The sequence below is a fragment of the Lytechinus pictus genome, unplaced genomic scaffold (genome assembly GCF_037042905.1).
Source record: "Lytechinus pictus isolate F3 Inbred unplaced genomic scaffold, Lp3.0 scaffold_20, whole genome shotgun sequence".
Classification (NCBI taxonomy): domain Eukaryota; kingdom Metazoa; phylum Echinodermata; class Echinoidea; order Temnopleuroida; family Toxopneustidae; genus Lytechinus; species Lytechinus pictus.
Genome location: NW_026974141.1, coordinates 12,904,108 through 12,931,510, shown reverse-complemented (window position 1 = coordinate 12,931,510; position 27,403 = coordinate 12,904,108). Strand labels below are relative to the sequence as shown.

The window sequence follows — 27,403 nt, the reverse complement described above, 5'->3', positions numbered from 1 at the left end:
GCTGGAACCCATTTACCACACCTGGACTGAGTGCAGCACAATGTTAATAAATTTCTTGCTGAAGGAAAACACACCATGCCTTGGAATCACATCCACGTCCCTGAGATTGAAAGATGAGGTTCATAACCACTAGACCACGACACCCCTAGTTTTCTCTATTTAGTACATTGTTATCTCATCTCTTCTTTTCCTTTGGTACTTAAGGCTCATCCAAGATCCGTCGAGCTGATACTAACATTGTCGCAGTCAAGTTTGACAAGCTTGTACAGGCCGAGAACACAATGACAGGGTCACCGGTCTTTTGTTCTAGTAACTGCGGAGCTGCCATGTCACATCTCAGTAAAATTTCAAAACTATACGCGGGAAAGGTAAGTAATCTGTTCATGCAGAAGAGGGCAAACTCAATGTACATCAAAGCATGATTGTCATATCACATCTATCAAAAAAAAATTATGAGTGATCCGGTTGAATGGGTTATAGGAATTTTAAATTTCTTATATTTCTTACAGGCAACTCCGGGTGGCAGCAGGGAAGCATTCTGTTTATTGTCATACTTCAAATATCATCATTCTATGGTTCTCTGTTATGCTGTTTGGACTGAAGATTTTGATGAATAATAATAATATTAACAATAATAAGAATGATGAAGATGATAATGATCATAATATTTATAATTAAAAATAATGAGAATTACAGATTTTCTCATAAAATCAGTGTTTACTGTAACTAAATTCCTTTTTTATTAAAGCTCAACATTTTAACCTTGACATCGTAAAGTACATTTCGTTGGTCTACCTTGTGTATTATTTAATCATGAACAATTCTTGACTTACCAGTGCTGGATCTGTGAGTTCTGTGAAACTGAAAACCCTGTCACCGATGATACAGTCGTCCCTACATCAGAAGACAGTACCTACGTCACAGGACCGGGGTCAGGGGGCGGAGCCGACACCCTTGTCATCTTCTGTGTGGATGTGTCTGGAAGCATGGCAGTTACGACAGAGGTAGGGCCCCCTCTATGTTTGCCAGAATCATTTATCAAGTTGTAAAGTTTTATGATTATTATGATTGATAATTTTTCATGATTTAAAACATACATGTGCATGGCATTCAGATAATGCATAACCTGAAAATTTTGCAAGTTTCTATTGAACATGTGATTCTTTCTTAACTGGTGTTGTTTGGTATTGCAATATTGTCATTTGAGTGTCTATGACCTGATTATCGATCACTACGTCACTAGGTCAAATCGGGTCACTTCGGTCATTGCTGAAGAAGGCAGCACTTAGCAGCCGAAAATTTTGAGGTAATTCTTTGGATTTTTCTGGTGTTGTGAGCAAAAGTTTAATTTTACTTGCTGTACACTGTACTTCATGCAGCTATAGCATACATGCATGAAACAATATAAAAACAACAATTGGCCGACAAATGAATTTGAATCAAAATAAAATTTGAGGATTTTGTGGTCAAATGGAATTGAACATAAGGGGTTTTTACTCAGATTGTGAAAGAAATATTTGCATGTTCGAAACAGTGAGCTAGTTTAAAGGTAAAAATGAGTAAGAACTCGACGTAGGTTCTGACCAAATATTTTTGTTTGTTCAGGTATCCGGAGAAGTGTCTGTGCAAGGCAGGCTCAGTGATGAGCAGGTGGCGCTGCAGGCTTACCAGGAGGAGCTCGATGCCGCCGAGCAGAGGTCTAGGGCCGCCCAACAAGAGGCCCTCAATGCCCAGATGCTAGCCAGCTATCAGGAAACCATCGAGGACCAGGCCCAAGCTTTGGCCCAGTTCCAGATTGCAAGGACCGCATCAACCGCTTCATCGGCATCTGTTCAATATCCACCACCTCCGCCACCACTGGGTCAGGCCGCACCATCCGCCCCGCCCGGGACGCTACCCCCTCCATCTCGCCAGCCCAGTGCGGCGCCCTCTGTGGCTGGTAGCGTGCAAGGTGAGAGGCAAAGTGAGCTGGAAGAGAGGTACGTCGCTGCACCCCAGAGGTCCTTCGTTGGCTCCAAGAGACAGGCACCTCCAAGGCCGCCGCCTCCATCGTCCGCTGCTACTGCCGCTCCAAGACCTGCAGCTCCCCCTCCGCCTGTGGCTGCTCCCGAACCTAAGAAGCATGTTTCATATGTCTCCAGACTCCAAGTAAGATTTTTTTCTTCCTTTGAAGAAATAAGACTATATATTAAATTATTTCTTCTTTTTTATAATTATGATGATATTTTGTGTGCAAATTCCTTGCTGTGAGAATTGCACTTAATCTTCTTTTGAATTTATGATATTAAACCTTTTAAGCAATGCTTAGGAATTCAACTGTTATTCGTTATTTTATTATGTATTATGGTATTTCAAAACATGCTGTCCTCTTCATTATACATGTAGAATTATCTTTATTGGTTAGGAATTTCCAACCATTTCAAAATGAATTTTCTAATTTTGCTGTTTTCTTTTGAATGTTTTTTCAGTCGATGCAGTCGGCCATACAGCAGCAAGTTGACAAACTGCAAGCAGAGAATAGTCACAAGAGAGTCGGACTTGTAGCATTCAACAACAATGTGAGTAGCATTGCATTGATGTAGTAACTGTAAAGGTTCTTGTAAGATATCAGGTTTCGTCTTAGTGTCCACATAAGATTTGTGAATGTGGTGCTTTCACTAGGTATTTAGGATGAAGTGATAATTAACCCTTTGAACCCTAAATTCTTTGGGACAGTCGTGACCCTCACCCTGAATTCTTTGCAGATATCATGCTTATCGGCAAAATGAAGAAATACATGACATTTGAAATATATGATCTCCGATTCTCATGATTCCAGCCCCAGCACCTTATTCCGCTGGTTTCTGGCCTGGCCCGGCTATTGTTGTGTAGCTCCCTGTAACTGACTAAAATCTCAAATTTCGTCTCAAAATCACTGCTTTGACAGAAATATAAAAATTCATCATAGTCCGTATATGACTCAATGTGTATTACCGCACAAGCCTCCTTGGTAGGGTAGTATATTTTTGCCAGCTTTTATGCTCAAACTTAACAAGTGAAAGCCGTTTATCAACGAAATTAATAACTGAAGTTATCGACTGAATATCTCCAAGATGATATCATTTTCGAAAGGTCACCTGACATCTAAAACCCTTGCTTTTCGAGTCATGTGGCTTGAAGCCAGTATTCCAGCTTTTAGAGTATATGCGCGTTCATGGCGATTCGAACACACGACCCTCTGTTTACAAGGCGAGAGTCAGAACCACCACACCACTGCTCTTCCACTTATATATCCACTCATATATATCAATACTCTCTCTATTCTTTCCTGCAGGTGACGGTGATTGGAGACGGCAGTCTTGATCCCGTACCACTAGAGGGCGCCGGTCTCACCGACAGAGAAAGTCTGATCAGTCTTGGTCAGAACTTTCCTCTACCCGGTCCTATCTCGGAGGTTCATCGCTGTCTCACTGACAAGATATACAGGTTAGATCTAGGGGAGCATTTCATGAAAGGATTTGTTGAATATTTTATCCGACAAAATGTTTATCTGACAGTTACCATAGTAACAGTCGGAGAACAATTTCTTGGAACAATTATTAGCCAATCAAAATCAAGGGAAGTGGTCAGATCTGAGTACTAGTCAGACGATTAATGTTGATGAAATGCTATCTATGTATTTATATAGTAGCCTTCATCGATGAAAATGAAATTTAATCATGAAATAAAAGGAGGATGAGATGGAAAATCTAAGGAAGTCATGATAAGAGTGGTGCATGACATTTTCATATCTCCAATTCTATTTAGATCGAATATGCAAAGCACTTTGAAAGAAAAGAAAGATTTTGAAAATATATGTTTCAGTCAAACACACACTGAATATATGCTCATCAGATTATTTTTTAAATGATTATTACAAATCAACAAACTATGCCTCAAAGGGTAAAATAGAAAGATGGAGAACATTCTGAAACTTAAAAAGAGTGCAGCTACATATTCGAATTTGACTTTTTGCAGAGTTTATGTTTCAAGTAAACATTGGAAACAGACAGGATTTTCTTAAAGATGTAGATTTAAAATGGTATTCCATGTATTTATTTCCATTCTGATCCACAGCCTTACAGAGAGTGGGCAGACGGCCTTAGGCCCCGCCCTCCTCATCGCCATCTCCATGGCAGCACAGAAGCCGGGGTCAAAGGTCATCATGTGCACAGATGGAATGGCCAACGTTGGCTTGGGGGCGCTGAACGACATGGACAATGACGCAGCCTACGAAGAAGCAGCCGCATTCTATGACGAGGTCGGCAACTTTGCTAGAGATTCAGGGTGAGTACATGAATTAAACACCCTCAAATCTGGCATTATAATATGATGTGATCAATATGAATTTGAGAGTAAAAAAGTTTTAATAGTAAGCTAAAAAAAATATTAATTTGAGCCAATTCCATGAAATAATCAAACATCTGTACATCCAACCAAACATTTCTCCATTCTTAATCATTTTTATTTACTACCTGAATCATTATCATTCAAAGCATTATGAAATTTCAAAAGAAAAGAATACAGATGATTTTAGGAGCACCCATATATACAGAGTCATATCATATTTTATTCAATTGCCCATTGATGTACAAGTAAACACATCTCTTTTTTTTTTACATTATCAGGTCAGATTTTCCTTCTAACAAAATTTGTGATGAAAAATCAAGTGTTACCACACAATTTATTACTTTTTTATGTGATGTTATGTCTGTTCTTTATTCAGTGTGTGTGTATCTGTGCTCACGTTAGAAGGCGAGGACTGTCGGGCTATTGAGCTTGGAAGTGTTGCAGACAAGACGAGAGGACAGGTTTGTTGTTTTTTTTCCTTCTTTTTTCTTTTTTGTTTGTTATGTACTGTACTTTGCATGCAAGTTGTATCTTCCCAGCCTTGTCAGTATTATGTCTGTATTTTTCTCCGGTGAACTCGTTAGAAGGTTTGTAACCTCCCATTATATTACAACTTTTATTAATGTCTTGATGTGAATGATGCTTAGCCTTTTGAAATAAATGTTATATTGAATTGAATTCCATAATGATAATGATGAGAAGGGAGAAGATTTTGAAAATAGCAATTTCTATAGTTTAGTTTAGTTTACTCCACGATGTTGTAGGACTAAGCCTGTTCATCGATCAAAGTAGAATGTCTATTGCTACTCTCCTTCAGACTAAGTTAAATGCATATATGACTATAAACACTTCAAATTATAAAAGTTACACCGAAAACTCACCTAAGAGTTTTTCATTGTTTTCAATTATTGCTTTACATACTCTTTAGTAGAAAATTAAAATGGGGTCCCATGTATTGTATTTGATGTAGGTGAGCATTGTCAAGGCAAATGACCTCAACCAGCAGTTTGCAGACATTCTAGCTGATCCAGTCCTCGCTACCAATGTATCGGCCAGGATGGTGCTTCACAAAGGCTTGTAAGTACATGTATCTTCTGTCATATAATTGTTTTACCGCCCTTTCACACGTTAATAAAATCGTAAGTTGAATGATGATTCCAGTGAAAAATAAGGCTGATGGCGAATTTTTTGCACATGTGAAACAAAACTAGAATCACAAATTCAAATTCTACTCTGGAGGTAAATTCCAGTTAAGTTTCACTCAAATAATGGTATGAATATTACGTGTGGAAGGTCCGATGATTCTAAAGACGAATTGCAATCATCATTACAATGATGATTTAAGATTCACGTGTGAAAAAGCCCCTTTGTCATTTCAAATGCATATTGCAAACCATACAAGGATTCCCTTCTCATGTAATCTGTACTGGAATAGATAAAAGTATTTGATAAAATTTTCAATCATACTTGTGCAATTATGCAATTGATATGCTCAATGAAAAAAAAGTTGTAGTTTATGTGAAGTTTATTCATTGCCTATCTCTCTACTTATTAGTTTTATCAAATGTGACAAAACTTTAGCAGTCATAACCAGGGGGGTGTTTCACAAAGATTTAAGTATGACTTAAGTCGCACTTAAATGCCCATGCGCACATGATATGCAGCGCGCAATCTTATTGGACAATACGCAGAAGTGCGCGCCCTCTTTGCATGATCTGACCAATGCTGTCATGCCTTTTATACCGCGCGCAAAGAGACATTTAAGTGCGACTCTAAGTCATACTTAAATCTTTGTGAAACACCCCCCAGCATCATTAAAATATTAGATTAAATAAAAATTGAATAGATCAAGGATCATCAAGTAGACTTTGTGAAAGGAAAATTACACAAAGGTACTAGAAGTGTATTTTTTAACAAGCCAATTGCAAATCATTTAATTACCTGACGATGCCCTTTTGTAGTTAAAGGACAAGTCCAGCCCAACAAAAAGTTGATTTGAATAAAAAGAGAAAAATCAAACAAGCATAACACTGAAAATTTCATCAAAATTGGATATAAAATAAGAAAGTTATGACATTTAAATTTTGCTTAATTTCCCAAAACAGTTATATGCACATCCTGATCGATATGCAAATGAGGAAACTGATGACGTCATCCACTTACTATTTTTTTTTGTATTTTATTTTATGAATTATTTGAAATATTCTAATTTTCTCCTCATTGTCAAGTGAAACAATGATTAATTCCTCCCTTAACATGTGGAATTAGCATTGTTTAATACTATATGGTTCAGTCAAGTTGGTCCTTATCGTCAAATCTGTAAATATTGAAATATAGTATAATTCAAACAACAGAAAACAAAAGAAATAGTGAGTGATGGACATCATCGACTTACTCATTTGCATGTCACTGAGTTGTGCATATCGCTGTTATGTGAAAAATAAGCGAAACTTTAAAATGCCATAACTATCTTATTTTATATTCGATTTTGATGAAATTTTCAGCGTTATGCTTGTTTGATTTTTCTCTAAATATTCAAATCAACATTTTTCTGGGGTGGACTTGACCTTTTAGTAGTTACAATTCTATTTGAGCCTTTCAATAAAGGATCATAAATACATGACTCGATAATTTTCTTTCTTTTTTTTTCTGCAGATTTTTTAGGGATAGTGAGAATGATAGCTCACAGAGCCAAGCGACCCACAATGTTGGACTTGTGACGGCTGACTCAGAAACTACATTTGAGTTTGGAGTTAGGAGAAAAGAAGGTTAGTTATATTGCCTACTATCCTCAATCTTTTGGGAATTCTGTGATTAATTTTTCTTCCTCCTAAAATAAAAAAAAAACTATTCTCAAGGCTTATGTAGGCTTGTAACATCATAACCCTAGATGTACAGTGTTATTGTGTACAAGTGGAACCAGGGCTTTCCAAAAGGGGGGGCAAATTTTTGGGAAGAAATTTTTGACAAGCCCCCCAAAAAAGGTTTTCAACCACAAATTAAGGATATTTCGTACCTGAAAAAATTTGACTAGAAAAAAAAAAAAAGGTTTTTAATGGCATTTTTACATTACAAATTTTAATTTTGCTTCTCAAAAGGGGGGGGGGGCCCTAGATCTGCGCCTGAGTGGAACCGCCATAGTGTAGGGGTTCTGTCTCTCGCCTTGTAATAAGAGGGCAGTGTGTTCGAGTCCCACCATGGCCTAGCGTCCTTTGGCAAGGCGTCAATCCACACTTTGCCACTCTCACCCAGGTGCTAATTGGGTACCGGTAGGAAACAACCGTCATTGTGGATGGTTTATCAAATGTGCGCCTAATGGGCTGCTAAAAAGCTATGAATCCAGTGACTAGGTAATAATAATTGTGAAGTGCTTTGAACAGTCATGGATTGATAAAGCGCTATATAAAAGCCAATTATAATTATTATTATCATTGTTGTTGTTGTTGTTATTATTATTACAAAAGGAAGGGGATATGAGACAGCCTAAAAATAATGTCTGAGGCAGGAAACATTTTTTTTCTATCTACAATGACACCACTGCAAGAAAGAAGTTTTTGTCCCACATTGACAGTTTGAAACACATTGTGAAATCACCCCCACACTGTTTAATTGTTCTAAGTTAACTTTAATTTAGTGGACTATAAATACAAGATTCAGAAGCCCGTATTCTGCCACGATTGCAATTGAAAGTCTTGTTTTCATATGGTGTTGTATTCAGTGAAAACTTTTAGAAGAAAATCTTTGTCCCTATATTTTGTCAGATTTTAAACTCTACTTTTGATAAACATAATGGCCCATATTCTGAAGTCAGGTTTAACCTAACAATGGTTTACCTCTGTGCTAAAATTATGGAAAGCCAAATACGTCACATTTTTCCTTACATTGTATGTTTCTTATGTTTACTGTGCTCTTTCCTAACCCATGAACGTTGAAGAAAGATAACTTATCTATCCTTCCGAAACAGTTAAAAATGATTTGGAGAAAAATGAGCTGATACATTGAAGTTCTACTGTTAGAGATTTATGCCACTATTGGCTCTCCATAGTTAAACCACAACTTTAGACCAGAGTTTAAATAAACCTGACTTCAGAATACGGGCCCCAGAGTCCACTATGCGAACACACTGTGTACCCTCATACTGTAGTGGTGATTTTTCAACAAGCCTCTAAAAATTTGCTGCAACTAAAATGTACTGTAAGAAATTTCCAAAGTGTTGAATAATTTTACTTGTCTAAATAGCACTTACCACTTATGTAATCAGGGGGCTGTCCTAAAAAAGTGTTACGATAGATTCGATCAACCTCAACTGTATGGAAATCCATTGATGTCGTAATTTTTTTTAAAAAAAATTTGCAAGATGTCTTTTGTAAAGAAAAAGGAAATGATGAATATATGATATACATTTTATCTCTAAATATTTTGCAGAAACATGTATTTTAGAAGTTGACATTGCTGGCTTTCCGTAGTTGTGGTTGATCGGATCTATCGCAACTCTGTGTAAGACGGGGCCCAGGATAACCCAAGCACTGTACAGTAATGCTTCTCGATGCACATGTTCCGTTCGTATGAGCCCAGTAATATAATCTTTGTTTCTTTTCTCTTTGTGCAGTGATATATGATAACTATGGCGGAACTACGGTGGTGGAGAGAGTCGAAGGTGAGTTGTGATTTGAAATAATTGGAATAGAAGTCATATTTTTGATTTTATTTATTAAAGAGAGGCTAACCATATTCATGTTTCAAAATATAAAGTTGTAATTTATATCTGTTAGGCAAGTGAAAGCAGTTAATTTGGACCTTAGGATAGTGATTCTTATGCACCTTTTGTCGTTCTTTCCCAATGTATGAGCCTAATCTATGGTAACTGTATGCTAAAATGAGGCCAACTTGAGGATCAAAAACATATTAATTTAGATGTTAGGAAAATGAGCCCTGTGCATCTCTAGCTTTTCTTTCACAATATATTGTATGATAAAATGATAATTGTTGCCAATTTTATGAGTGAAAGCAGATTGATCTCTTTCTGCCTTTTGTTGTTCCAACCCAACATATGAGGCAATCTATGGTAATCTTATTGAAAAATTATTATTGGCATCAACTTGAGCCAATGTAAAGCAATTGTATGATGAATGATAGTGATTGCCAATTTGAGGAGATTTTATCAGATTAATGATCCCTCTGCATCTCTATCCCATTATATATGCTAGTCTATAGTAATTGTATGGTAAAGTGATAATAATAATTGCCAATTTGAGGAGATTTATTATATTAATGATCCCTATGTACCTCCATCCCATTAGATGAGCCAATCTATGAGAGCGTGGCACAGACTATGATCGAGGGTCTAGAGAGGCTACCGTTCCAGGTCCAGATCCGGTACACAGGCCGTGATGGTCTGGACTATCAGAGGATCCTCACCATGGATAGACCAGTCACCAAGGATAGAAAGTTTGCAGAACAAAGTAAGCACTCATTTTTATTTCATTAAAAAAAAAATTTCTTATAACTTATTTGGTCAATAAAGAAGGGAAAAATATATTTTATAAAATATTTGTTCTTCACATAAGGCTGTTATGATAGGCGGTGGGTATTCATCACCTTAAAGAAGATACGAACCAATGGCACCGTCTCGAGTCCACAAGTACTCATACCTGGCCAGTTTCCTGACCCATAATGCTAGTGTAGTCTAGTAATATAGACCCACTTGAATGATAACATGGTAATTAACTACTCAATCCATTTATACCGCAATAATTCTGTACCCAAGTAGCAAAACAGTTACTTTTCCTCTCAAAACATTTTAGTTTCTCTATACAAATACAATTATAGGTCAATCTATTCTCTGTAGTATTAGAAGATATCTGAAAGGTATATTTTAAAGACTATTTACAACGCACAGTCAATGAAAGACCACGCACAGTTCACTCCCCCTTTAAGTGATATTTCTATTTGATTTTTGTTCAATTTTGTTTCTATGAAGCTGGTACATATGATTGAAAATATTGCTTATAGACATCACAACTGTTTCCAATTTTTAAGGATTTAATGGTATTTAAGGATAGAAGGAATGAATATAAACATTTTTTTTAAACACTCATGCCTTATATATTTTTATTTACTTGCTTGAATTTGTGTGATTGAAAAATATGCTTTTTGACACCACAGTGGTTGCCAATTTAAAATTATCAAAATATTTATCCCTTTTGTTTTCTCTAAATCAGATGCTAACGTTGGTGTAATTGGAGCACACGCAGCTCAGTCTGCAGCCAAGCTAGCTGTAGAAGGTGCCTATGCCCAGGCACAAATCAACGCTGTCATTACACAGAAGCTTGTACAACGATGCACGTAAGTAAGGGAAATTCCTAAATTCTAAAGTCCGGTTAAACTTAAACTCAGATTTAAAGTTGTGGGTTAAGTATGGATAGCCAAATGTTATATAAATCACTAACGGTAGAGATATCATATTTCATAATTGTCTAGGAAGTATAAATAGATGATTGTCTTCACCATTGATGAATCAGGAAAGAGCACAATAAACATAAGAAACACACAACTAAATAAAAAAAATTCCACTTTTGGCTTCCCATAAGTTTAGCACAGAGTTAGACCATGGTCTGAGTTAAACCTGACTTCAGAATACGGGCCCAAAATCATTAAAATGCATGGGCCAGCTATTATAAACAAAATGCTTGAGTAAATAGCAGGGGAAGAGCTTCACTGTATACGTCTCTAGTGGCATGGTAATGGTTTCTTGTTTAAAAATATTTGTATTTTTGCCATACTTTTTAATACATTTTTATCCTATTTACGTTTCAGGAAATAAGAAACAATGTCAATGACAGCTTTTGTATAATATTAAAGGAATTTGTATGAGTTCAAGTCTCATTTTTGATGAACAAACATAGCACCCCCTTTATAATTCTAATCTTGATAACAAAATTTATGAAAATCATTGCGATCTGAATTACAAGCAACAGAGCAGCATAGAAGTCTAAATAAAAAAGTCATTGCCTAAGTTCCTTGAATAGTTGCAAGGCTATTATTCTTGGTTTTTTTTTGTTCTTCCCAAAGCTAGCATTTCTCTCTCTAGTTTGTTTGAACGCTGCAGGACTGTTTGCCCCCACCCCATTGCTTATAAATACACTGTTCTTCATTAATCCTTCAGTTTAAAACATTTCAAAAAAAGACTCTTCATTGTGTCCTTTGAAGTTAGTACTTCTGTCTCCAGGGTCCTCAACACACATAGATTGCAAACGTTGCCAATATGAAAGGATGATTCTGATTGGTTCCTTGTTGGTGTTTTCAACAAAATATTCATGCAACAATGATTTTGATTAGTTATTGCAAACCTTAACACACTATGAAGTAGGCTAGTCTATTCAAAGAACAAAATTCTTTGCTAAGAAAGGTAGGTCATTGTGTATGGAATTACCTGCACTGATTATAACAGTGGGTATATGCGGGAAGAAAGTCTCAATGGGTGATTTAAAAGAACACAAAAGAACCCTCTGGCTCAGTAACTGGTCCCATTCATCACCAGCTGGACACGCCCTCATAACATTTCAACACAGGACATTCAGGTTTAATGGGGCAGGAGGATGCCATTGTTAGTGACTTTGAAAGCCTAATCTGGCTAAGAAAAGGGAATAAATCTAGGTGACTAATTAAAGGATTAGTCCAACACATAAGGAATTATGGAGGTTTTTCACAGAAAATGAAGAGTGATCAACAATCACACTTAAATCTCTGGATAAGTGTGGTAAATGATGTGCATCACTTCATTGGTCAGATCAGCTTCATTGGACTCGCACATTGACCTTAATTTGCACCTAACTCTTGTGAAAAATACTAAGGATATATATCGTCACCTATCTTTGCTCCCGTGATCGGCGAGATATCAGACAGCTCAAGGGAACTTTGTGACTTATCACTTGGCCTCAAACGTCCACAGGGTTGGGGTAAAAGCTTGACTGGAACTTTAGATTGGTAGGAACTTGAATATAGGTGAATCTGTTGAAGTCAAATCTCTTCAGAGACACATAAATCTGTTAAATTTGGGAGAACTTCAACTTAAGAGAAGTAAAAAACTTTTTTTTTTGCAGGAAGAGTTACGTTTAAACACAACTCAAAATATCAAGCACAATCCCTAATACTTGCGTTTCATTGGTTGAAAATCAACTTACGTTAAACTTTTAGATTTGCGATTGTTTGCAACTCTTTCTACAATGGTTTTTGGTCTTGAAAATGCTTCCAGTCACAGGCAATTATTTGATCCATAGAAGATCGACTTAAGTGGAATTAACTGTATTTTATAATATGATCATTCCCAACTAATGTAAGTTTGTGTATGATATATTTCTTGTTGCTAGGCAACCAGAGGAAGGTCAGGAGCAGGAGGGTATCTATCAGACGTTCCTAGCCAACATGGCTCCCATCAACTCTGAAATCACACGAGCTCATCAGGTAAGATGACCCACCTTAAACGTAAATGCTAGTAATAATAATAGTCAGTTCTTGTATGACGCATAAGACATTCTGAATAGTGTCTCTATGCGCTTCCAAAGGACTTGTATATTATTACCCTGGCTGTAGCTCAAGCGGCCTTCCAGCACTCGGCATTTCAAGGAATAAATTCCTGCCAGGTACCCATTCACCTCAACTGATTTGAGTGCAGCACAATGTGGATACATTTCTTGCTGAAGGAAACTACGCCATGGCTGGGATTTGAACCCACGACCCTCTGTTTCAAAGTCCAGAGACTAATCCACTGGGCCACAACGCTCCACTAATTGTGGTAACAAATTGAAAATGAGTCCGAACAGAATCCAGTAGTATGACCACCCAAGTCTTTGTTTAAAGCAAAATTATACTTGAAGTTCTTTCAAAACTTGGCTGGACAAACACTGGTCCTCCATACACCAAATTCTCCTATAAAGTCCACCCTCCACACATGCATGTCAGTTATTTAAGGGGTGGTCCGGGCTGAAAATATTTATATTTTAATACATAGAGTAGAATTCACTGAGCAAAATGCCGAAAATTTCATCAAAATCGGATAACAAATAATAAAGTTATTGAAGTTCAAAGTTTAGCAATATTTTGTGGAAACAGTCGTCATGAATATTCATTAGGTGGGCTGATGATGTCACATCTCCACTTTCTGTTTTGTCATGTTATTACATAAAATCATCTTTTTTTCATTTGTTCATACTTGTGTGAATAATATGTCTCCCTTATAATGAAATAAGTTGCAGCAATAAATATCTAATGCGCTAAATCAGTTGTCAATCCAATTCTTCTAGTTCTTGGAGGAAAAAATTTGAATAAACCTAATTTCATATAATAAAATACAAAAGAACAAGTGGAGATGTGACATCATCAACTCACGTAATGAATATTCATGACGACTGTTTTCACAAAATATTGCTGAACTTTAAAATTCAATAACTTTGTTATTTGTTATCCGATTTCGATGAAATTTTCAGCATTTTGCTCAGTGAATTCTACTCTATTTATTAAGCTATAAATACTTTCAGCCCGGACCATCCCTTTAAGGACCTGGGCACCATTGCATAAAAGTTACTATTATGGTACATTTGCCATCCAATGGTAACTACCATGGTAGCGTTGATCAACAGCCAATCAGAATCAAGGATTCCATGCAAGTCAGCATTGGATTCCATGCAAGTCAGCATTGCATGGCAAAAAAACAGGGCCATGTACAAGCTTCATTTCGAAGTAAAGATCGGATGTGCGACAGGAACGGTGACCCGACAATTGCTCCGCCGACATCTGCTCCGCCGACAATTGCTACGCAAAATAAGACAATTGCTCCGCCGACAATTGCTCCGGACAATTGCTCCGCCGACAGTTGCTCCGTCGACACTTGCTCCGCCGATATGTGCTCCGTCGACACTTGCTCCGCCGATATTTGCTCCGCCGATATTTGCTCCGCCGACATGTGCTCCGCCGACATCTGCTCCGCCGAAAATTGCTCCGCCGACAATTGCTCCGCCGATAATTGCTCCGCCGACATCTGCTCCGATTATACGACAATTGCTCCGCCGAAAATTGCTCCGCGACAATTGCTCCGCCGATATTTGCTCCGCCGAAAATTGCTCCGATTATACGACAATTGCTCCGCGACAATTGCTCCGCCGATATTTGCTCCGCCGACATCTGCTCCGATTATACGACAATTGCATGAACATCTTATTTCTCCAAGTTGGTCTAGGTTAAATGATAAGAAATTAATCCTGATACAAATTGTTTTGTCGTTGTTTTGTTCTTGTTATTCGTTAATGTTTTATTTATTTTATTCTCCCCCTATCATCACAGCTTTCTGCTTAAAAAAACAAAACAAATTGTTCTCCCTGCCGCTGCCACTTGACAAATTGTAACGGAGAAGGGGAATGACACACTCCCCATTGAAATTGTGAATCTGGATTTTTGTTTTATTATATTATATTATTATCATTGGTTTCACTCCGGTCTTGAGCGGGGAGAGATTTTTTTTTTTTTGGGGGGGGGGGGTGCTGGACACAATATCTCTTCTGCTTTCCAGCAAATTATACACCATACATTTGCGCGGGCTCTTTCTCGTTTTGTTCTTTCACGTTGTTCATTTTTATTGGTGACCGCTTGATTTATTGTATATTTATCAGTATTATAATTATTAATATTTTTATCAATAATTTTTACTTACGTCTTCGGCCTTATCTACCCTTGCACTCTTTTTCCTTCAATTTGTTTCAAACGAAAGTATGATCATCACTGGCGTACAGATGGGGGAGGGGCGTGCTAGGGGTCACGGATCCCCCCATTCTCCCTACCAATGAAAAAAAAAAGAATAAAGGAAAGGAAAATAAATGTCATCCTTGTCTCGCCCCCTCCATTTTTTGTTGTTGGCTCATTACGCTACTGGTGAGTTACTATTAAACTAGACTTCGGTTGTATTTTTGTTCTATTCTGTGCAATAGCGACAATATAAATATATTATAATAAATGCATATATGTATGTATCTCTCTCATTACGTCTAAACAAATAATGTTATTTTTAAAACACAATAATATATATACCAGCAATAATATAGTTACAAATTCATGAAACCCAATACGCATCTCACTGAATTTATAATGCGAGCACAAAGCACGAGCTGTTATTGACATGGAAAGGGGAAATTTATACGCCTTTTTTTTTATTGTAAACATGAAGCATATCTCGGGGGGGGGGGGGGATATCTCGTAAAATAAATGAGAGCACGATGCGTTAATTCAATATTTTTGATATATTTACCAGAGTTACAATTCTATATGTTTCTTTTTCTTTGTGTTATTTCTTTCGACAAACTGTAATTGAAGTATTGAAGAGTATATAGGCTGTTATGCCTGCTGATCATGATAGAATGTGGATTATTTTGCTGATTCATTAGATCTTAACATGTGTTCTTTAAATTTGGTAATTTGAGTACATGTTAAAAACACAGGCATTGTGCATTCAGATGCACATTGTGGAAATGAGATTCAGTATTCCTTGCAGCTAAGAAAGGTTTTGAAAATGACACTACTCTCAATTACATGTATACTGTGTCCATAGTTGCGAGTGTGTGAAAATGAAGGTGTTTGCAGTCATTAAAGGGGAATCCAACCCAAATAAAAACTTGTTTTTATAAGGAAAAGAAAAATCAGACAAGTTGATAGGTGAAAGTTTGAACAATATTGGACAAACAACAAGAAAGTTATGAATTTTTAAAAGTTATAAATATTGGTAATCACTATACCCATGGAGACTTCAAATTGGCCGCATATGGGAAGTCATAGTGATGTAAGGCAAGGACTACTCTTCCATGTACTCCAATACATATTATGGCTAAAATGTCATTTTCCCCAAAAGTTTTATTTCAAATTATATTTTTCTTTCATGAGGACATAAAACAATATACTACCTGGGTTATATTTAGATTACTGCCCCAGGGGAATTGATACTTAGGAGACAACCACAAATTCCTGATAATAAAGTACATGGCCTATGGGAAAGTTGTCCTTGCCCCTTGTCATAATTTACTTACTCAGTTGCCAATTTGAAATCTACATAGTATTAGTGATCTCAATTTTAAAGCAGCTATAACTTTCTTATTGCTTGTCCGATTTCTTTCAAACTTTCACCATTCTGTTTTATTTATTTTTCTCCTTCCCAACACAACATTTTATGGCCAAGGCTGGATTCCCCTTTAAAGTGTAGTTTTGGTTGGAAAACGTTAATAAAACTGTCGAGAACGTACAGTCTTCATGATTTCATTTATCTCATGTTCTGATCAGTAAATCAAATAAAAAATGATAATGACAAGAACTTGTTAAGTTTATCCTTCTATTTCAATCCCATGAATAAACAGAAATCGCGATATTCAGAAATAATAAGTCATACACCTCCTTTTTTCCTCAAGCTCTCACTCACTCCCCCTCTTTCTCTCTCTCTCTCTCTCTCTCTCTCTCTCTCTCTCTTTCCCTCCATAACCCTTTTCACAATCATTTTTGTTTGATTTCCGCATAAGCAAAACGACGACGACAATGATGATGATGATGAAGATGCTGATGATGCTGATGATGATAATGGTGGTACAATGATAATGATAATAAGTACATGAACATGTTTTCTTCTCATAAAGTTCAGTTTTGGAAAATACATAGGCGGCCATATACACATGAAGGTATATCATTTATAGAAGAAAATCTTGTTTGATTGATTTTTTTTTTTTTTTGAAACTACGTGTAAAATTATATCCCCCATCAACAACAAATTGTTACTTACATTATAACATCATAATGAATATAATTCGACTATTGGCGGACCATATTTAGATTTAGATTAAGATTTATTCATTTTCCGTTCACAAAGCACAACATAATCAAAGTAACAATACATTGTCAAATTTAAAGTACAATATCAATCGGAATAATGCATAAGAATTAGAACGTATAAACAATGAGAACTAATGCGAACTAAAGTAACCTTGACTAATAACTATATAAAACAGAACATATGGATTTTATTTTTTGATTATTTTTAAAAATTTAATTATCCTTTTTCTATCAGTGAAGAAAACAATCATGATCAACATAAAACAAAAAAGCAACTCACTATTATATACAGTATTATCATAGTCTAAAACCTACGGTGTGTATGACATGATGTGGATGTGGAGACCAGACTGAGAGCACTGTGTGTACGAGAGGATATGGAAACCAGAGTGGAGGGGTGTGCCGAGGTGACATGACATGTAGCCTTTCACAAGTTGGTATTTTCTTGAATATTAATTTTTAATGTCTTGGTCATGTTTGTGTGGCACAAAATTTGCCGACAGTAAACATTTTGCGTGACTACAGTACAGGTTTTCGACAAAATAAGGTGGGGTATACCGTTTAATTTCACCTGGAGCAAATGTCTCCACTTCGGAGCATATTTCGCCAGTCTGAGCGACTTTGACGCTAAGAATGGGGTATGTCTAATTTGTTTCTACTGTTATAACATGGAGCTATATGGTTATAATAATTACATGAAAACGCGTTTTTTTTCTTCATTTTAATCGCCAGGCACGTAATAAAACTTACACAAATGCTCCCCCCCCCCACCATGAATAAGCATTAAGAATATCTCTCCCTCCTTTGTGCTTAATACCCCTTTTTTTCTATTTCTTTCTATATGCATGTATCAGGGGCCGCGGAGCCGGGGGGCTTTAGCCCCCCAATTTTCCAAAGCCGTGTACCAAAAAACGTAAGAATGACCATATGATTGTGATTTTAGCATGGACAGCCCCCCCCCCCCCCCCACTTTTGACTCAGCCCTCACTTTGAAAACCGTTCCGCGGCCCCTGTGTATGACATGTAATATATCATGCAAGCATAGTTTAAGTTTACTTTGTAAATTCATGTAGCTATGCTCCATGGTAAATTGACGCCTTCAGCCTGTGCTACAATATTATTGTTATGCGTATGAAAGTACGAATAAAAAAATAAATAAATAATTGTGGCATTATCGGAGCAATTTACGGCGGAGCAGATGTCGGCGGAGCAATTATCGGCGGAGCAATTGTCGTATAATCGGAGCAGATGTCGGCGGAGCAAATATCGGCGGAGCAATTGTCGCGGAGCAATTGTCGTATAATCGGAGCAATTTTCGGCGGAGCAATTATCGGCGGAGCAATTGTCGTATAATCGGAGCAGATGTCGGCGGAGCAGATGTCGGCGGAGCAATTATCGGCGGAGCAATTGTCGGCGGAGCAATTTTCGGCGGAGCAGATGTCGGCGGAGCAGATGTCGACGGAGCAAATATCGGCGGAGCAAATATCGGCGGAGCAAGTGTCGACGGAGCACATATCGGCGGAGCAAGTGTCGACGGAGCAACTGTCGGCGGAGCAACTGTCCGGAGCAATTGTTGGCGGAGCAGTTGTCGTATTTTGCGTAGCAATTGTCGGCGGAGCAGATGTCGGCGGAGCAATTGTCATGGAACCGACAGGAACACCTACTTCTTCCATACAATCATGATGATAATGATGATTATATGGTAAAGTTTAATATGTGGAATTGCTAAGAAATTGACAGAAAAAGCATGGCATTGCAGCCTCTTGTCCGGTCTTTTTTCCAAGCAATAATAATAATAATAATATAGGGTATTTATATTGCGCACATATCCACCTTGTTAGGTGCTCAAGGCGCTCCTATATTACCCGGCTAAGCTAGGCGTTCATAGCGCACACAGCTTTTTAAGGAATTACTTCCTACCGGTACCCATTTACCCCACCTGGGTTGAGTGCAGCACATTGTGGATCAGTTTCTTGCCGAAGGAAATTACGCCATGGCTGGGATTCGAACCCACGACCCTCTGTTTCAAAGTCCGAAGACTAATCCACTGGGCCACAACGCTCCACTATATAATAATAATAATACACTGTCCCACATGTGCTTATCTGTGTTTGTGGTCTTCAGTGTAATCATTTGTTTTCAGTTTACGCAAATGAACCAGGGCCCCATCTTACAAAGAATTACAATTGATCCAATCAATGTCAGATATGGAAATCCATCAAAGTCATAATTTTTCCTTCAGGAACTTTGCACAATGTCCTTTGTAAACAAAGAGAAGCACACTGAATTGTCAAGAAAACGATGAATGTATGAATATACATCATATCTAGAAAATAATTTGAACAAACATGCATTTTAGATGTTGACATTGCTGGCTTTCCATCGTTGAAGTTGATCAAATTAATCAGATTCTATCTAACTATGATGTATATCATACTGTACATTCAATGTTTTCTTGAAAATTCAGTGTGCTTCTCTTTGTTTACAAAGGATATTGTTCTAATAACCTGCATAAAATATTACGACAATGATGGCTTTCCATATAGTTGAGGTTGATCAGATCAATCGTAACTCTTTGTTAGATGGGACCCAGATCTAGTTCTATATGATATATTGAATAGTTAAAGGAGAATGAAACCCTTGAAACCAGCTGAATCCATATCAAAGAGAAAAATCAAAGAAACATATTGTTGAAAGTTTGAGGAAGATTGAATGAATAATAAGAAAGTTATGGGCATTTGAATATTGAGATAACTAATGTCATGTAGATCCTCCCAATTGGCAATGCGATGAAGATATGTGATGTCACACACGTACATCTCCCTCATTACTTTAGTACTTATTTCACTTATATTCTCACTTTTATAGAATCTATCACAAGGTGAGGTGTTCTCTTTATAAATGAGAGGACAAGTACAGAGGTTTCACAACATTATATCATTGATGAATCGTTTGTCATATGATTAGAATGAGCAAAAAGAGATGTTTTGGGGTATATTTTCAGTGTCCAAAAGGGGAGAGTTGTTCATCTGTGACATCGTAGATCTTGGTCGCATTGCCGATAGGAGGATCTCCATAGCATTAGTGATCTCGACATTCAAATGCTCATAACTCTTCTATTGCTAGTCCTATTTTACTCAAACTTTTGTTGATCTTATTCTTTGATTTTTCTGCTTTCACAAAAGCTAACTTGCTCCAAGAGTTTCATTCTCCTTTAACATTGACCTTAAAAACTTTCTCATGGCATCATTTTTTGCTGCAAGTATGGGTAGTTCACTTTAACTCTCACTCAACATTAACATTACTATGAAAGAGGCGATGAGAAAACATCTACAAACAAACTGCTTACCGGGGGTATGTCTAGCGTTAGTGCAAGTTTGACTATGTCTGGGGAATATTTATAGTACGTACTGAATACAAATATGAAATGTTCATAATGCATCGTTTGTCATAACATTATATATACTGCATGTATATGTATTAGTATGTGTTCCTTTAGTGTTCTTATCGTTAACATGCTTTTTCTATTTTCTCTCTCTCTGGAATATTCCTAACAATATTCTGACCTTTTGACGCTTGGCCTTTTGACCTCTTGACCTATGCAGCAAGAGTGGGATGCTGGTGAATATATGGAGGTAACTAACCCTATAATTGCTTTAGATGTTTTGAATACTATTAAGTTGCTTTATACTGTTTTCAGTAACTCATGATTTTTTGGTCTGCACCAGGCCCGCTCTAAAAATAGTCTGCACCACACAATAAAATTTGTGTTCTGTAAATATTGCAGAGCCGCACTATTATTACAATCACCTATTCAAAAACTCGGGCACACAGACCTGGCGCTGGTCTGGTGTTGATAAAAGCAGCACCTAAATAGCCTGCGCCAGGCCCGGTCTATTATGGTGCTGCTTTTGTTCATAAACTCAAAATTTCACGACTTAGCCCCGGGACTGGTCTGGATCAGCGAGTTATTGAAAGCAGTATCAGATTACTTTCAGTTCCCAGATTAATGGCCAGCAAGCCACCAATGCAAGTATACAAATTGGGCAAAACATACCAGTTTTAGTTTTGCTTCTAATACTGCTATTGCTAAGGCCTTTGTGATTGAAATTAATGTATGCTTCATTCATTGGAACTTTGTACTAGACATTCATTTAAACCATTAGAAATAAATAGATGATGATACTTGGAATCTAGTTTTCATACATTACTTTAGTGCTACTGTTTGTCTGGGAGGCCTTCAACAAACTTTTTGGTTGTTAAGAACAACATTAGTTGAGAAAGTATGCTTAAAACTTTGATATCTTAGTTTACAGATCTATGTAAGTAGACCAAAACCACTGAAAAATTTGTAAAATTCTAGCATTTATCAAAATGGCTACAATGCTATTGAGCTGAAACAATAAGACTTACAGTTGTTAAATCGCTTTTTTAGACTCAGGCCCAGAAATTCCTGGTAATACAATACCCCAAACCGTTAACTGGTAATGCCTTTTTACCCTCAATGCATCATTCAAATTGACCGACGCTAAAGTTAATGGGTGGTACTGTGGATTAAGAATTTCTACATTAACTTAATCACAATTTAAATGTTGCAAGCCATTTTGAAGATGGAAAGTAGAAAGTAGTTTTACACTTTAAGTTCATTCTCTATATAGAATTGCTACTCATTATCTAAACATTTTTTATCAATGAAATGTGATATTTGTACATTTCAGTATGCCATGAAAACTTGGAAAAAAGAGAAAGTGAAGGAGGAAGGGAAGGTGATGATGTTCCTTGGGTATAAACCAAGAACAGGGAAAATGAATTTCATCATTTTTGAAAATGATTTCATAACAGCTTAAAAAGCCCATTTTGTGGAGACGATTTATATATGCACTGTGAGTGTATTCTCTACGTAAAATGGTTCTACGTTATCTGAACTAATGATCGACTCCATGTGATTTATTTCATCTGTTATCTGTAGCTTGAAATACGGAGTGGAGGGGAAAGCGATGATGATGATGTTCCGTTGGTCACCAAGAACAAGAAGATGAGTAAGAAGGTGAGTACGGTAATATGTTAAGATGTAATATCGTTGTTTGGTCATTTTAATGCAAATGTGTGTTGATTCCTGTAAATGCACCAAGGTGCTTAAAAATTCATATATAGGTAACCTTGCTTAAGTAGAGTCGTTTGGGATCGCTTACATATTTTCGACTTTGGAGAAATTTGATTTTGAATGGATGTACATGTAACGTAATGTTTTCCATAATTTCGTCTGAAAAAATGCTTTAATTTGGGGAATACTTTTGTTTACTCATGCAAGTTTAACAGTATTTTTTATTTGAAGAATTAGAGGGTTTTAGTTATTTAAAAATAAACAGTTACAAGGCAAATTCTGTTGTTGGACAGGTGAAAAATGAAATTTCATTTTCAAGTTCTTTTGCAATATGGTGATTTCTTGGAGACTGGAATGCAGATGGATATTGTTTTGATATTTTTTATATTTTTATGCTTTACAAAATATGCACTTGCCATGAAATTAGGAGGCAGCGTAGCTCAGTCGGTTAGAGCGCATGTTTCGGATAAAGACCGTGGATCTCAATGTGAGGGGTTCGAGTTCCGCTCATGCTGAAACGCATCTAACAAAAAATCTGATGCTATAGCGTTGTGTGTAAGTGTGCCTCACCACTGTATTCAGTGCAGCTGTGAATGCAGTTGGAAAACACTCCGTCCATCGGAAAGGACGCAAATGTTGGTCCCATGTATAGGAGAGTCACAACCTATGCACATTAAAACCAATACACTATTCGTCAAAGAGTAGGGTGTTCACTCGGTGTATTACACCTGCTGGTCCCGGCAAATTTCAGGTGAAGTCAATCTTGACATTCAAATGCCATTATAATCAAATACAATAATTGTGGGCATTAACGGAAAGACAAGACAATTCCACCGTTAGTTTAGACTTAAACTCGCACATATACATGTATACAAACAGATATGATTAAATACCAGCTAACTTTTGATCTTACTCATGGTTTGGAGTAGGTCAGATCATTTTCATAGCCTTTCTTGTGATATCAATGATAACTTTTAGATGAAGAATCGTCGCAAGAACGTGTCGGACCGGCAAGCCAGTGTCTTCTACCGGATGAAGGGCGCCACCACGAAGATGTTCAACAAGCAGGCCTACAGTATGTCAGAGATGGTGTAGTTTGAACCTGCTGGGAATGGTTCCTGTGTAGTATATTAGGAGACTTTCACATATGTAGTGAAAGTAGTTCTATTAGCATATCAGATGTGATGTTTGGACCTGCTTGGAAAGGCTCTGTGTAGTATATTAGGAGACGTTCACTTATGGAGTGGTAACTGAATTTTAGCTGTTCTATAAATTCAACTTCTATGAGAATTATTGTCTTTCATTCAGTCCCTGGACCAAGTGATCTTCTACAAGAGCCAATGCAATTATTCATCTTCCATTTTGTATTCAAGAAATTTGAAAAAGAATATATTCTGTTGTAAACTTGAACTGGTGTCCAAGTTAGTGGTGTCAAATTTATATATATTTGCAAGGCTTTGCGACAAGGTTGAAAAAAAAATTCAGCAAGTAATCTACCAATAGCATTTGTGATATAATTTCTTCTCTTTTAAAAAGGTAGTAAAGATGTGAATGCATTGTTCTTGAATTGTTTTCTAAGAATACCAATTTACTTTTCTTTACATATTCATGCTCAAACTTGTATTTTCACATTGCCTTTATGTAAATAACATGATTTCCATAGTACTATTATGTAGAAATTAATGTTTTTGGAATTCTCTCTTTCATGTCAATTGAGAAATGTGCATTCAATTCATTTTCATAACTCTCTCTCTCTCTCTCTCTCTCTATATATATATATATATATATATATGATGAAATGAGGCGAGGCCAACTCAACAGATGACGCAGGACACCATTATATGTATATAATATATATATAATACTGATCTTCAATATGTGTTATTATATAATAAAACATAATTATTTTTTAAAATATATGTTATTGGAAATATTTTTAATCTATTCACCTGAGTGGCTATCCCTAAAGGAAAAATGTGGTTGTCTATCACCTTCGCATTTAGTCTGATATTGCATATATAATTATGAAAAGGTGTGGTTATTTATTTTACAGCATGTAAATATTCAGCAATTGATTGGTATTATATGATGAGAAATGTTTCTATTTTTACATTTATCGTGTGCAAATTGTATCTAAAAAAATAACATTCCGTTTTTCGCTGATCCTTTACAATAGTACTCCATTTGTTATGGACATGATTAACAATGCATATGATTATTCATTTTGTGTATATAAAGTTTTAAACAAAGTATTGGTTATGGTAGCAATAAGGTTCCGTGACATTTGCTTAGGCGACAATCGCTCAGATGGAAAGTCTGTGCAGTAAGCCAAACATAAAACCTAACCTCCAAAACTAAATAAACCCTAATCCTTATCTACACATTGTTCTGAACAAAAAGAACTCTATTACATCCTAACTCTAACCCTATGCCTTCTGAGATATTAAGACAGAAGCAAATGTTGCAGGAGCTAATGTTGCAGAAGCATATGTCGTGTCACCAGCAATGAAGACAGAATTGGTTGGAATTTTGGCAAAAAGCTTGCATTGTAGTGCTATGTAATTTTATGTGAGATGTATGAAAAAGGAGTCCTGTAAATACACTTTGAACACTACCCATCTAGAGTAATGATTGCTAGAGGATTGCCTGACATAGATAGAAATAATGATCAGAAATTTATATGTGAAAAGGTTAAATCAATCCACTTGGTAATTTATCAGTACTAATACATGAATGCTACAAATCAACTGTTAATGTGCATAAACTCAGCTGCTACTATGATGTCTTCAATGTGTATATTTTATTATATCCCTCTTATGAATATTTATGATTGATCTAGATATCTATTGGTTGGATTGGCAATATAACTATTTTCCCTTGAGGCTCCGCCCATCGACGAAAATAGTAATTGCCAGACCAACCTCGGATAAATAGTTCCCACTATACTTTCTCAAAGCCTGATATATTTGTATATTATACAAAAAGGTGAATTTGATGATAACATCTTTTGGTCAACTAATTTCTTTTGGACCACTGTAGTATTCATCTGTACTCAATGTTGCAAAAGCAAACTTTTGAGTCTGTTTACTGTTGGTCAGTACTAAAATATTGATAAATGAGATTGATAGTTCAAATATTCAGTCACTTTTCCAGTGCCCTTAATTTGCATTGTATTATCATCAACACGAGTGGTTGAAAAAAAAGCTTTTGGTCAAAATGTTTATTTTGAGTGACAATGTACTTTTGATCAGTGCTTAATCATTCAAAATCAGGTTTATAATTTGCATAAATTTTGTCACTTTCTAGTGCCTTCAATGTGTACATATATCAGAATATTATTATAATTATTAACAAAGATGATTCCATGAATAAATTTTGATGAAGCACATCAGTACTAAATGATACAAAATCGGGTATGTCATTTGTATGAATTCAGAATCACTATTTCAGTTCCTTCATTATATATTGTACTCTTATGAGGATAATTTTAACAAAAGCTTGCAAATAAATATTGTATATATTATTAATCAGGATATTATTAAAGTTTTCATATTTTATTCCAGTAAGTTATTTAAACAAGAGGAAAGTAATGAAGATTTTACAAATACTAAGAATTCTTTTACACGCTTGTTTTTTTTTTCTAAATTGTATGTTCAGAAATTAATTCTAATTTACTTTTTTTTTTTACTTAATTAATATCTGAACTTTATTTTTAATCTTTATTTTCTTTTTGTTTATGTTCTTTGTCTTGTAATAGTGTTTGGATATGTGCCAAACTCTGTTTCTCTCATGTTTTATCTTTTATGATATTCATAGCAATTTTATGACATTTTATTTACCAGTTGTCAAAATATTTATTTATGAAAACTGACATAGTATACTCTAGTGTAGTATCAATTGTTCTGAAAAAGTAGTTTAACTTTTGATGTGCATTTTATTTTCTTCTGTGGGTGTAATTGGTATTCTATGTAATTTATTTTGATGTATGGATAAAGTAAAGTACATCTGTGTTTTTCTTATCCAATACTTTTGGTATTCTTAGTACATTTTCAGTAGTACTTGTATTCTTTAGCTGGCATATGACCTACATGTATTTAAAATTACATATTATAGAGTACTTTATTCATGAGGATTGTTTTTTATCCTTACGTAAAAAGAAAGAAAAAAAATTGGGGGAAATATCTTACCATGATTTTTTGTTGTAATTTTCACGTACCAAGCATCTTTTAACTCCATCTGTAATTACATAGCATATTAACAATGTTATTATTTTGTACATTTTTTCTCTATTTTAACATAAGGGTGTATATACATTCATGTCTTTCTTTCTTTCAGATCTAATTCAAATCAAAACTAAATAAATTATTTTAGTACCAAAATCTATTTTTGTGACCTTGGTTATTTATTTTTTATTTTACCTTTCCATTTTAAACTACATATAGTTACTTTATGTCCAATGCATTGATCAACAGTTAAAATCCAGTTCAGTTAAAAAAGACCAGTTTGGGGTTATGTCATGGTCAAGTTTGTTCAAATGGCCTTTGGGTCATCCAGACCAGTACAGTACCCATCTGTTTACAGGAAAACTGCCTTCCCCCCAACCTAAATTCTTGTATCAACATAGACACACACACACCCACACTAGTTCCATGATATTTGCTCTTTCGGGTTAGCAATTGCTCCGCTCTAAATTCCACACACTAATCGAATGACCACCTTCAACCCTACCCTAAACCTAACATAAAACCCTATTGTAACCCTAATCCTAACCCTACATCTTAGACGAAATTAAGCCTGAAGCAATAAGCCAGTTCACGGTTAGCTCATGATCAACTTTTCTCAAATGACCTTTGTGATTTTTCATTAGGATAAGCACTATCATTTTCAAATGTAGATGTTGCGTAAGCTTTGCCGGTAGAGTATTCAAATTCTAAGAACAAAAGTCATTGTATAGACCAGGTGACTAGAATAGTACATCAGGGATAAAGTTTGGAAATCGGTTTTATTGTCTGCCTTTGGCACATTTGACTATTGTTTAGGCTACTGTCAAATACCAGTGATTATGAAGGCTCT

General features: G+C 36.1%; 1 protein-coding gene across 4 annotated transcripts in view; it reads left to right on the top strand.

The window, feature by feature from the left end:
- LOC129282903 (circularly permutated Ras protein 1-like) overlaps positions 1-23,700 on the top strand; it is a 42,686-nt gene extending 18,986 nt beyond the window's left edge. For 2 of the 4 annotated variants that reach the window (XM_064115010.1, XM_064115007.1), the window contains 15 exons: positions 205-368; positions 837-1,004; positions 1,606-2,148; positions 2,469-2,558; positions 3,314-3,465; positions 4,096-4,305; positions 4,745-4,829; positions 5,339-5,445; positions 7,024-7,136; positions 8,978-9,025; positions 9,669-9,830; positions 10,590-10,713; positions 12,738-12,831; positions 22,196-22,273; positions 23,309-23,515. In XM_064115010.1, the coding sequence (XP_063971080.1) occupies positions 205-368; positions 837-1,004; positions 1,606-2,148; positions 2,469-2,558; positions 3,314-3,465; positions 4,096-4,305; positions 4,745-4,829; positions 5,339-5,445; positions 7,024-7,136; positions 8,978-9,025; positions 9,669-9,830; positions 10,590-10,713; positions 12,738-12,831; positions 22,196-22,273; positions 23,309-23,425 (2,255 nt within the window). In that variant the 3' untranslated portion in view covers positions 23,426-23,515. Of the gene's footprint in view, positions 1-204; positions 369-836; positions 1,005-1,605; positions 2,149-2,468; positions 2,559-3,313; positions 3,466-4,095; positions 4,306-4,744; positions 4,830-5,338; positions 5,446-7,023; positions 7,137-8,977; positions 9,026-9,668; positions 9,831-10,589; positions 10,714-12,737; positions 12,832-20,831; positions 20,862-22,195; positions 22,274-23,308 lie in introns of all 4 variants that reach the window. The other 2 variants (XM_064115008.1, XM_064115006.1) reach the window with 2 other exon arrangements.
- The last annotated feature ends 3,703 nt before the right edge of the window (positions 23,701-27,403 follow it).